Source organism: Panthera pardus, unplaced genomic scaffold (assembly GCF_024362965.1).
Source record: "Panthera pardus isolate Hobbes unplaced genomic scaffold, ASM2436296v1 HiC_scaffold_11, whole genome shotgun sequence".
NCBI classification, from domain to species: Eukaryota; Metazoa; Chordata; class Mammalia; order Carnivora; family Felidae; genus Panthera; species Panthera pardus.
This window is the reverse complement of record NW_026526666.1, coordinates 49,403,131-49,416,121: the sequence shown is the minus strand read 5'-3', so window position 1 is coordinate 49,416,121 and position 12,991 is coordinate 49,403,131. Positions and strand designations below refer to the sequence as shown.

The window sequence follows — 12,991 nt, the reverse complement described above, 5'->3', positions numbered from 1 at the left end:
CACGAGCGCAGCGTCACTGAGCTGGTGCGGGTGCAGGGGCGCTCAGGGAGGCGCAGAGGCCCGGAGCCGCTACAGCCTCGGAGTCGCCCGCGCTGCAGGACGCCGCGCCGCGCCGCGCCACTCGAGCGCCACGGGCCAGTCCGGCAGCAGGAGGAGCGGTTGGCGGAGCGCTGCCCTGCACGGTTCCTTGAGCACCTGCCTAGCCCACCGCGAGCTACGGGAGGAACCCAGAGATCTCGGCCTTTTGTCCCGTTCTCTAAAAGCAGCTTGTGAGCAAGCCCGCAGAAGGCGAGCATCTCAGTTCTCCGCCGGACTGGGATTTTTCTTCTCAATTTGGGGGAGCCCGTGTGTAGAGGTCAGAGAGGCAGGCGAGGATCCTCAAAAAGGGGCCGAGGGCTGTGAAAGTGGGCACCCCCTCTTATCACTGGAAAATCTCCTTGACATTTTTCACACTTTGAGGCAGCTGCAGCTGGTGTCGTCGGAAAAGGGGGTGGGAAAAAAGAGAGGGGGCGGGGAGAGCCGGGAGACACAGCCAAGAGCCACGAGCGGCGCCTCCTCGCCTGCCAAGCCTGGCACCTGTGCGCCGAGCCACTGCACGGAGGAGGACCCCACTCCAGGAGAACCTCGGGCTTGAAACCACGGACACCCAGCCCCTGGGCAGCGGGTTCTCGCCGGAGGGACCTGCAACCGCCCTCTCGGACCGCCACTGTCGCCTGCAGACGCGGGAGCGCTCGGCCCCTTAGAGCCGCCACTGCGCCGGGTCCTCGGGGATTCTTGCCCAGCGGCAGGCAGGGTGTGTTAGAGTTGGGTGCACGATTCGCCTTCTCTGCTCGCCTCTTCTCCGCCCGGGATTTATTGTCTGTGGAGCCTTCTGGGGGTGGGGAGGTAGCTGCGCCTCCGCCACCGCTGCCGCCGCCGCCGCCGCTGCTGCTGCTGCTGCGGTCGCTAGCGCGGCGCGCAGGGCAGGCGGAGGCAAGGGAGTGAATGCGCTCCTGCCTCCCTGGCCGACGCTTTGGGCTTCCCCTCAGCCGCTTCCCGCCGGAACCTCTCCAGCCGTCCACCTGAAGGGCACCGGCATCATGGTCTAACGCGGCACCTGGCTGGAATCCCCTTTCTCCTCGTCTTCCTCCTCCTACTCCACCCTCCTCTCTTCCTCCGAGGACCCTCGTGCCCACTCCACTGCGGACCCCCGAACACTTTAAGGAATAAGCCTTGGCAGCTGCACGATTCACTCTCTCTGGAACCTCATGGGCAGTTTCTCCCGCCGGCGATGTGAGTAGAACACTCTTGTTTCGTGGCCAGTGGGGGCTGCGGGGGCCTCGCGGTTTTTGGCCTCGGCGACCGTGAGCGCCCGAGGTGTGGGACATAAGCCCCCGCGGGGGGAGGGGTGTGGGGGGAGGACACGAGTCTTCAGCGCTCTCAGGGAGCTGCTCGAGAGGTGGCCCGCGGAGGCGGCGGGGATGTGGTAGGTTGCGGGGCATTTGGAAATGGGTGCTGTCTGTGTGGGTGCATGGGAGCACCGAGTGGCCTGGGCTGGCGGGAGACCCTAAAGGGTTACATACTGCGAAAAGGAAAGGTAAAGAGCCAGTGTTGGACGCTGGTGCTGGGACCATTGGTGCAGCTGAGGTTAGTCTTAGCTCCTCTTTATTATCTTGGGTATCTCCTGTAAGCTTTTTCTTGGAGGTGTTTGAGGGATGAAGCGCCCGTTTGATCGTGTCACACACGCACACACACACGCGCGCGCGCACGCACACACACACACACACACTTGTGGAAGGTCGCATTTGTCCCTTTATCTTGGAAGGTGTAGTATTACTGTTTGGTGTTCATTTGTTTGGCAAATGCAATTAGAAAATCTTTATGCCTTTGGAATTGAAGGGAAAGGGTGGGGTTTGTTGGGGGGGGGGGGGGCTGGAGGGGAAGAGGAGTATGACAGATTGGAGGACAGAAAGAAGTGGGTAGCAATGGAGTGAAAGCTTTTCCAGGGAGTCAGGGAGAATGATGCCTCTCTCCCCTTAAGCTAGACAACTCCTACCCACACATCTCCTTTGTGTTGCAAGGCGAAGCTGGTGAACCTGCACGATTCCCAGTCCCAGAGCTGGGCCCCCTTCAGCATCTTGCCTCCTCCTCTTAGAGTCATTAAGGATGCAGGACTAGTTTCGGATCCTACATTGAAAGAGGGAGGGAAGCACATTAACATTACGGTAATCATGGCATCCTAGCTCATGGACAATTAGATTGGTTCCCGAAGGTCTCTAGTCTCACAGTTTGCAGACTCAAGAATGCGGGTGAGGGGATAGGGGTTGAACAAAATGCCTTTTAAAATAGTGTGACTTCATAACGGAGATGGCTGCAAAACTGCTTCATTATACTACTTCTTGGCCATCAGGGCTGAATAAAGGACCCGCCTCCGCCCTCTCCCTCACTGTCTCCTCCCCACCAAGTCACAAAGCGAACGGGCTGGGCGAGAGGGCACAGCGCCAGGCAGAAAAGGGAAGGGGTCACTTTCACAACTCCCGGGAATCGGCTTCAGAATGCAACCATCTGCGACTCCCACGTTCCTTTCGAAGTTCTCCTTCAAAGGGGATTAGAAATGATGGGGGAGGGGTCAGTGAGACATAAAGGTTCTCCACCTGCGCTTTTCGATTACTTTCCCATCACACTTTCAACACACTGAATTTACCTGCAGTGGTAAATGGGTCAGCACGTAAATATGTGTACCTGTATACACTGAAATGTAGCTCTTTTGATAGATGAAAAGCAATTCGCATGACAGCATATTTTAACCTTGGCAAAATTTCTAAGCACAATAGAGATTTTTATAGCGTGGGCGAGAAGAGTGCATTCCAGCGAAAGCAGGACACGTGATCTCTCCGACGGGAGAGATACAGTATTAGGAACTCGATTTTCTTTGTTCCAGGCTGAGCCTATGAGATGCTCAGCATCCGGCTGCTTAAGTCCTCCTATTAGAAGGTAAAATAATAAAGTTGACCAGGGGCGAGAGTAGGAGGTGGAGAAGCACAGGTAGATACCGGTGGAGGCTTGGATCTTCTCCCCTGCCGCCCACTTCTCTTTTTTACCTCCCACTTCCCGCCCCACCCCTCGCCCCAGCTAGTCTCCTATTTAAAAGTGAGGCATTCCTTCCGGGAGACGTGGCAGAAAAGTTCTTCAGCCCCTGCACACGTGAGTTCTTCAGCGCCTCAGGACCTGCTGCTGCTATTCGCAACAGATTCCGTCACCTCCCCAGCCCATGTCACGCCTCCATCCAGGCGTCTTGAGCTGACTTCACCTACTCTAAGAGAACCACCAGGAGATCTTTTTGCAAAAGACAGTAGAGGAGGGTCAAATCCCTGCTTCCTGAAAATCATTCATCGCACCGGGGCAAGAATGAAGAAGCAGGGATGTTCGAATGATTTTATTTTTCCTTAAAAATAAGAGTCCTAGGACTCAAGTGTATCGAAAGGGGTGGTTTAGCCATATTTGCATTTGGACTCCCAGGGAGGTATCTCAGGCCTGTGGAATGTCCCAAGGTGTGATTATTTATAAATTTAATGGATGTAGAACGTGTTCTAGTCTCGCCATTTAAATAGAGTTATCTGACCTGGAGTTCTCTTATTTCATTTTTCACTCCTTGTTTTTTATTAGCCATCTTAATGGGCTGAAGTTTTAAAAATGTGGGCTATTTCTGTACTATACTGCATTGCATCACATAATATGCTGTGGTAGGGAAAGCAGAGACAAATTCCATGACATATTATGAAGTGAGAGTTCTTTAGACATTTTTTTATACTTCACTGTCCAAGAAAAGATGTGTACTTACCATGGCAACCCTTACATTCTCTGTCACGTGTGCCTGCACATATGCAGCTTCAGAATTAGAAACAACTTCTTAAAGAAATAAACCTGGTCCAGTTGCAGTAGCCATGTTTTATTCAGAATTTTAGCACTGTTTTAGGCTAGCATTAAAATTTCCTTAATTGAAATCTTATTCCACTTTCTTTTGTAGGCTTTCAATGTTTCCGTTTCCTCTGTAAAATACAGAACATAGCTTAAAGTTTTTGTGTATCCGTATTTTTGTTTGCTTTGGATTTGTTTTTAAATGTGCAGATACAAGTGACTATCACTATGAATTTTTATCACTTATGAAAGTCATTAAATAATTATCTTACCCACATGGAGTTAATTCCCAGGGGTATTTCTTAGAGCTCTCTTATTTGCAGTTCATAGTGTGTGGTAATACTTGATAGACAAACTTGGTCTGTTTAATCATGTCTTAAAATGTCCACTCTAGAACAGTTGAAAATTTGAAGATGTTATATTTTACCTTGATTAATTGCTAACTTAATAATCGATGTATCGAAATTACACCTGTTTATACTATAATTTTATCTTCAGATGACTATGGTCTTAACATAAGGATAGATCACACATTTCATGGAATTATAAGTTCATTGTATATCCAAATTAACAGAGTACACAAAGAGTAACCATCTAGTGATGAATTACCATCCAAGTTATTTCTGGATTCTTCTTACATTTTCTTATTTCGCATAAATTATTTCATAATTTTCAGAAAATTCTTCATTTAAAGAATATATGTAATTCATTGAGTATAACAGTTATAGCAACCACACCATCAATAAAAGACATTATTTGGAACATTTTGTTCTTCAGTAACAATGACTGCTCTATAGTGTTACCCATATTCTTTTTTGGCTGAGTCTAGTCAGTCATGTGAATTTGCAATATGACTCTGGGGAGACCATTAATTCAAATCTGTGACACAGGACAGATCTTTTAGCTTGTGCCAAGGCAAATGGTCACTAACTAGTTCATATTTCCAAGGAAATGACTTGGAGATGACCCTAGGATCTTCTGAGAACCCTGAAGTTATTTTGTGTTTTTGTTTTTGTTTTTCATATTGACTCTCTTAAATCTAGGGGTCATATCACTATTCAGTGGAGAGGTTTTAATACCTCAGGTTTAAAAAAATGGAATCTTAATATTAAAATAACAATCTGACCGTGTAGTATAGCAATTAAATTGTATTCTGAGGAAACACAAAAGCAGAGAGGCGATGCATAGATGGTAAATTTTACATATGTGTTGAAATAATGAATTGTGAATTGTCAAGGAAAACTCAAAATTACAAGTGGCACTATATATGAATCAACAATGTTTGGAAGATGATGACCCTAAAACCAATAATATTTTTCCTTTATGAAGTTTTTAGCCATGTTTGGTTAAACAAATTTGAATCATTATAAGTAGTAATGCTTTATAGAAAATACTCTAGTGAATTATCCTGACGTAGTGAAAGAGGAGTAAGAAAACCTTAGTTTTCTACTTTTCTTACTTCCAGAATTAACATGTGATCTTTGGTAATATAAATTAGCCTCTTTTAATGCTATAAAATAAAGGTAGTAATAATTGCTAGTTTATAACTCTAGTGCATAGCAAATAAGACAAAAAGGTACATGAAAAGTGGTTTGAATACTTTAGAAGAGTGGGACATAAAAATTTGTGATACAAACCAATTTTTGTAGTCATGTGGGTGGTGGGGGGATGGTGTGTATAGTGATGGCATAGTAGTATATTTTTAAGGTATGCCATTGAAATAGTTACACATACCTGTCTTCTATATTGGAATTCAGTAATTATGCTCAGAAATCCATGAGCTTTCATGATCGGGAGTCATCCCTTGTCATCTTGCTTCCCTTACCATAGTGCATGAACTATAATCATAATTAAAATAGCAGCCACCAGTTACTAAACACCTATCATGATTCAGATGCTTTACTTCAAAATAGTCTTGCCAGAAGCTTATTCTCACCATGTGAAAGATTAGAAAATTGGGGTTCAGTGACAGAAATGACAAGTCCATGTGACATAGCTAGAAAGTGATAAAGATTTAAACCCAGATTTGGCTCCTATGTTTTTTTTTTGTTTGTTTGTTTCATACCATGCCCTCTCCCTCATAGGTATAAATTAATACTTGTTAAATGACTGAGATCTGTAGATCATAGAATTATATCTTTTTTTTTAAGTTTATTTGTTTTGAGAGAGACAGACACAGCATGTGGAGGGGATGGGCACAGAGTGGGGAGAGAGAGAGAGAGAGAGAGAGAGAGAGAGAGAGAGAGAGAGAGAGAATCCCAAGCAGGCTCCACACTGTCTGCACAGAGCCCTACACAGGGCTCAAACTAACAACCCTTGAGATCATGACCTGAGCTGAAACCAAGAGTCAGACACTTAAGTGACTGAGCCACCCAGATGCCCTTAGAGTTATTTCTTAATGAATAAAGAAAATTTAATATCTCAAACCAGCTTTTCAAAGTTATTTACATATTTGGCAATAATGCACCATATTAGTTTTGTGACCGTAATTTAATATTGGCACAGAGATACTGCTTATCTTTCTGGTAATTAATTCATGTCAGAAACATTTAATACGCTATTGGAATCTGTCATATAAATGTACATTACGGGGACTTTCAATAAAGCAAGTTTGAGTCAAGAGCTGTCATGTCTACTTCGAAACTATTATGATATATTTGATACATAAACCTCTGGAGAGGTATCATATGTGCTATTTAAGTTGTTAATCATAATAGAACATTATCATTTGTTTTTCAATGACACATGGAAAAAATATTAAATAAATTTAATGACCCACAGGAATTCCTGCATATACTCCTTTTTATTACATTGTTCCTTGCTTGAAAAATGACTTAAAATCTCTATACAAAAATATTATTTTACTTTAATGCACATGAAAGCAACAGTCACCAGAGATGAAGTATTGAAATTTAAATTAGCATTGACATGATCTGCTTAAATATTTTAACAATGGAATAATTACATTGTTGAAAGAACTCATTTATTGACTTCTTAAAGATGTAGTTTCTTCAGTTGTGCCAGGGTATTTTTGCTCCACATGAGGTTCAGTAAGTTTGAGAACATATTTAACAGATACCATGCCCAAGGTAACAAATTTGTTAAGAACAATGGAATTGTAGAATTTGCATGTGCTTTTGTGTGTGTGTGTGTGTGTGTGTGTGTGTGTGTGTGTTCTGATGAAGAGAATTAAATTTTGTGCTATCCAGGAAGTAAACACATGCTATATGTTTTAATTCAATTATAGAAAATATTTTATAGATGGCTGGTTGCATTATCAAATTAATTGGTAATAGAAAGGCAGGAAATGAGCTTTTCTGAGATAGAGTCTAAGTGTTAGGAAGACATTTGTTGCACCAAAAAGGCGAGCAATGGGCACAAACCTACACTATTTTAACTAAATTTAAAGAATTAATGTGACATAAATAGTGTAACTAAAATAATTTATTTTTTTAAAGTTTATTTATTTATTTTGAGAAACAGACAGACAGACAGACAGACATGTGCGGGGTTGGACCAGAGAGAGGAGAGAAAGAATCCCAGGCAGGCTACATGCTGTCAGTGCAGAGCCTGACGTGGGGCTTGATCTCCTCAGCCATGAAATCATGACCTGAGCTGAAATCAAGAGTCTGATGCTTGACTGACTGAGCCACCCAGACATCCTGTAACTAAAATAATTTAAAAGTGCAAACAATTAGACTTCTTGAGTAGTAACTATTTAAGTATTCTGCATCTAGGGTATTCAACATTGTAGCTCTTACCATGAGCAGTCTTAGAGTCATGTAGGATGCAGGTGCACCTCAGACTGCATATTGTGAACACTGATACCACATTGGATATTTACTCTGGTGTTATTCTGAGACGGTATAATTCAAGACATGAAAAAAATTTCTTCCCCACTTCAAGTGTGATTAATTTCTTAAGACAATTATGAAAGCTATTGTAATTAAATCAAATACCTATTTAAACTCTGAGTGATTGTTAAATATTAGCAATGTCCTTAGGGTAATACCATATTGAACATTGGGCATACCACACACATGTACATACATGCTATAATTGCTCCATTTTGTAACACACACACACACACACACACACACACACAGCTATAACCTTACTATTTCATGAGTTTATAACACTTTGGAGATGGTAAGGACTCTATAGGGTCTTACTTTACAAAAGAGGAAACTGAGCCCCACTGTTTGTTTTCTTGCTCAGAGGCACATAGCTGTTAGTGAGAGAAACAGAAGTAGAACCAGATCTCTTGGCTCCCGACCTCTGCCAATAGAACCATACCCTTGGAACTATTGGAGTCCTTTACCTTTAAGGAAAGGGAAATAGGAAAAAGAAGCTTAATCCTATAAATCCAGTTAATGAACCCAACCAACATGATGACTTTATCCAAAATACATCTATTTCTCATGTCATTTTTGGCCTGAATTTTGGCCTAAGTTTTTTTGATAATTATGTTATCTTTCCACTGTGATTTGGTGGCTTAGGCAGTTTAATACTATAAATTTAACATCTATTAAGTATTTTATTTTTTAAAGGATACTTTTATTTAGGAAATATGGACTTAATTTCACTCATATAAAATATTCTAAATTTGGATACTATATCCTTTTTAATGAATATTAAAATATTCTTTTAAATTACTGGTCTTTTTTAGTATAATACCCACTAAATTAGTGTTGGATGATGGAGAAATGTTTAATTCATTTCAAATAAATGAATTATCCTCTAAATTTGCTAATTTAATTAAGGATCAATTAAGGATCAATCATCTTACCAAAAAATGAGAATGATTTAAATTGAGATTAGGCCTTTCTACATAATATTGCCTTAGATTTTTATTAAGAAAACATTTTAATCAAGAAAATAAAATGTGAAGGGTGCCTGGGTGGTTCAACTGCATAAGCGTTTCATATGACTCTTGATTTCAGCTCAGATCATGATCCCAGGGTCCTGGAATCTAGCAGGGCTCTGGCTGAGCATGGAGCCTGCTTACAATTCTCTCTCTCTCTCTCTCTCTCTCTCTCTCTCTCTCTCTCTCTCTCTGTCTCTCCCTCTCTCCCCCTCTACCTCTTTCCCCAGCTTGCATGCTCTCTTGCTCTGAAAAAAAAAAAAAGAAGAAGAAAAGGTGATGCAGTTGGAATTTGTGAAACATATTCATTTGTATGATTTTTTTTTTGCATTACAAAGTTACATTTTGAAGGGTCCTTCAACAAGTTTTCTCTAACTGCTAAATAACTTTATATATCTGTTATGGCTTAATTCTCTCTTTTTTCATGAGACAAATTTGAAATAAATTTTTACCATTTAATGTTTTTTCTAATGCTAAAATTCCGAGTCCACTTTATCAAGAAGTTTGGTTACTAGGAAACTTAGAGCAGGATGATTTTTTTATTTTTTAACTTACTGCCAAAACATATTTGCAACAATTATAAAGCACTTTTAAAATTATGATGTACATCTCTTAAAATATGCATTTAATTTATAAGCAATGACATATAGAAATATTTGCAAACAAAAGTATTGATTTAACAAGACATACCTACATAGTTACATCTAAGAATCCTCTTTCAAAGGGAAATTAGAACATTTTAGTGCAGCGCTGGTGTTTAAAATGGAAGAAAAACCATGATGACTAAATTAGTTCATTACATATCAGCAGATTAGCTATGCTTTTCATTTGTAGAATGTTTCCTATTCATGCCAGCTTTCAGTGCACTGTTCTGGGACTCGTGGGTGTGATAGAACGGAACATATTTCTGTATCTGTGAATATAATCCCACACACCGTTTTACATGACAAAATCTGAATGTCCTAAAACTCGGTGTTAAAGATAAGACAAGATGTCAACCTTTGCCAGTTCGGGATTCGAATTATCTCCATAATAATACCATTTTATCTTTCAAAGTATCTAATTTTATTTAAAGAGATATTTAGACAGGTAATACAAGGAGTATGAGTGTTTGTGTTTGCTCCCTTACTTGCTCTCTTGCCTTTTCTATATCGACATAGCTAACGTTCACTTGCTGCAGATAATCAGCAAGCCGCTAAAACTCAAACAGAGTAGACAAACACTAAAGTAGGATATGAACAAAGGAGGAGAGGTACAAAAGTGATGTACTTTTGTACTTTGGAACAGGAAGATACTACTAGAACTGTAAGGCACACATATAAAAATCATAAAGAAAATCAGTTTTATTAATAGTTAATAAATATTTGGATTAACAGGATCACATTCCATACTGAGATAAGGTACATGCTATTTAAGAAAAATACATTGGAAAGACTAGGAAGACAATGGGTAATTGAGAATCATCTATCTTAAAGTCTAAAATGTGCTGGTAAATAAAAAAGTTAGAAGATGGTTTGTATAAACAGTGTTTAATGTCTGCTTTTCCTAGATATAATTATACATATGTCAAGCTCTTAGTCCCAGGTGCACTCTTTGTAGATCTACCCAAAGATAGTTTCCGAGCCAGGCCAAGGGTACTTGTCTTCGTAGACACTTGTAGCAGTTATTAGGTATATACTTTCTCTAACACTTATTAATTAACGTGAATTCAGCCCTGAAGACATGGTGTAGCAGTGGCTGCTAACAAAATAACATACTAGTGTCTGTGATCAATCTTGAGGATGCACTTGTCACTCTTTTTGACTCTGCATGTGACCGCGACAGCCCCAAACCTCACAGGTGCGTGCCTTCTTTGCATGTGTAAAATTATCCGTAATTTTACAAATGTAATGTGTTCTTAATCTTATTCCCCTTTTTTCCTATATAGTTTATTTTATTTTTAAAAAAATTTTAACACTTATTTTTGAGAGAGAGACAGAGCACGAGCAGGGGGAGGGGCAGAGAGAGAGGGAGACACAGAATCTGAAACAGGCTCCAGGCTCTGAGCGGTCAGCACAGAGCCTGACGCAGGGCTCAGAATCACGAACTGTGAGATCATGACCTGAGCCAAAGTCAGACACTTAATCGAATGAGCCACCCAGGTGCCCCTTCCTATAGAATGTCTTTGTGTGATCATGTGTGAAAAATAGGAATGCAGAAAACAGAAAGTTGAACTTGGATTTGGGGAATATGAATGAATAATTTCTTGTTGTAAATGTCACCTAATATTTTTAATATTATTGCTTAACAATGGACAAAATAGTGCATTTGGGGTATAGAAGGTAGAATATTTTATTGGGAGTCAAGAATTATAGTCTGATGCTCACATTATAAAACTAATATGATGGCTTCTGGTATTTACACCAAAAAGGAAGGAAACAAAAAACTCTATGATGCTACTTGAAAGACTACTTGAAGGATTTTGCAGTCTCTTCTGGGTCTGAGTCAAGTCAGAAATCTACCCTTAAGCTGAGTAAAGATCACTGTAAAGTTGTTAAGTTCTTTTTAGAGTGGTTGTTTGAATGGAAAATATGTAGAATGTGAGTGTAGTGTACTGAAACTTTAGAGTTCCTTGATTAACCTTTTTAAAATGATCCTTCTTTTAAAAAATTGTATAATTTGTGATCAAAGATGACTGTAACTTGGTCTTTTCTGGATAATGCAGTATGTGAATACACATCATTCCTAGCATTAAGTAATTGCTTGAACGACTGTCTCCAGTCTCCAAAACCAGCACATATATAGTGGTTTACTTGATTTTTTTATCCCTAGCAAATTAGCTCACAGCATAGTGAAAAATGCATGTTACATCAATGCTTCTGAATGCTTCTAAGAGACTCTTGTAGCCATTAGTATTCCCTTCAATTTCTTCTTCTCTTTCCTTTCTAAGAAAACCATTATACTCCTCAGTTTATCTTCAGTGTGAGGCATGGTATGTGACTTACTTTGGCCAATGCAATAGGAGCAAAAAGTGAGAAGTGTCTCTTTTGAATAGAAATATTTATGACCTAGTACACACTTTGCTTTTTCCCTGATGAAGCAACTATAGAAATGTGTGCCATGATACGTCCTCCATCAGCCTGGTCCCTGAATGACAACACTAAATAAAGTCATCTCTGCACACATGCATTCAACATGTAGCATGAGAAAGAAAACTATTAAGATTTGGGGAATGAGGGTATTGTTTGTTACTGAAGATAACCTAGCCTTTCACTCATTCCCTGAGTGAAATTCTAGTGAAAGTGGAGTCCTAATGTCCAGTATATGGTGTGACAATTAAAGGGATGTTATTTACATATGTCTCTGATTTTAATACAAAAATGTATTTTATTTAATGACTGATTAAAATTATAATAATTAACAAAGGTATTTTTAAAAGATACAAAGATCAGGGGTGCCTAGGTGGCTCAGTCGGTTAAGTGTCTGTCTTCCACTCAGGTCATGATCTCGTAGCTCATGGGTTTGAATCCTGTATCGGGCTCTGTGCTAACATCTCAGAGCCTAGAGCCTGCTTCAGATTCTTTATCTCTCTCTCTCTCTCTCTCTGCCCCTCCCCAACTCATGATCTCTCTCTCTCAAAAATAAATAAACATTTAAAAAATTTTAAAAAGAAAGGTGGCACGTGGGTGGCTCAGTCGGTTAAGCATCAGACTTCGGCTTAGGTCACGATCTCATAGTTCACAAGTTCGTACAAAGATCAATCTGCTTGCACTGTCAACAATTGCCAAAATATGGAAAGAGCCTAAATGTCCATCAAATAATGAATGGATAAATAAATTTTGGTTTATATACACACTGGAATATCACTTGGAAATGAGAAAGAATGAAATTTGGCCTTTTGTAGCAACGCGGATGGAACTGGAGAGTGTTACGCTAAGTGAAATAAGTCATACAGATAAAGACAGATACCATATGTTTTCTCTTATGTGGATCCTGATAAACTTAACAGAAGACCATGGGGGAGGGGAAGGAAAAAAAAGTTATAGAGGGAGAGAGCCAAACCATAAGAGACTCTTAAAAACAGAATAAACTGAGGGTTGATGGGGGGTGGGGGGGTGGGAGGGTGCGGATGGTGGGTGATGGGCATTGAGGAGGACACCTGTTGGGATGAGCACTGGGTGTTGTATGGAAACCAATTTGACAATAAATTTCATATAAAAAAAACAAAGATCAGTCTGCTTGAGAAAATTT

At 40.5% G+C, this 12,991-nt stretch overlaps 1 protein-coding gene across 12 annotated transcripts in view; it reads left to right on the top strand.

Moving 5' to 3' along the window:
- The first annotated feature begins 58 nt into the window (after positions 1-58).
- Positions 59-12,991, top strand: part of LRRC7 (leucine rich repeat containing 7) — a 553,063-nt gene continuing 540,130 nt past the window's right edge. For 10 of the 12 annotated variants that reach the window (XR_008419194.1, XR_008419193.1, XM_019448906.2 and 7 more), the window contains exon 1: positions 59-1,272. Coding sequence is in view for 9 of the 12 variants with exons in the window: in XM_019448906.2 (XP_019304451.1) it covers positions 1,271-1,272 (2 nt within the window). In the remaining 3 variants the exon portion in view is untranslated. The remainder of the gene's footprint in view (positions 1,273-12,991) is intronic. The other 2 variants (XM_053894095.1, XM_019448899.2) reach the window with 2 other exon arrangements.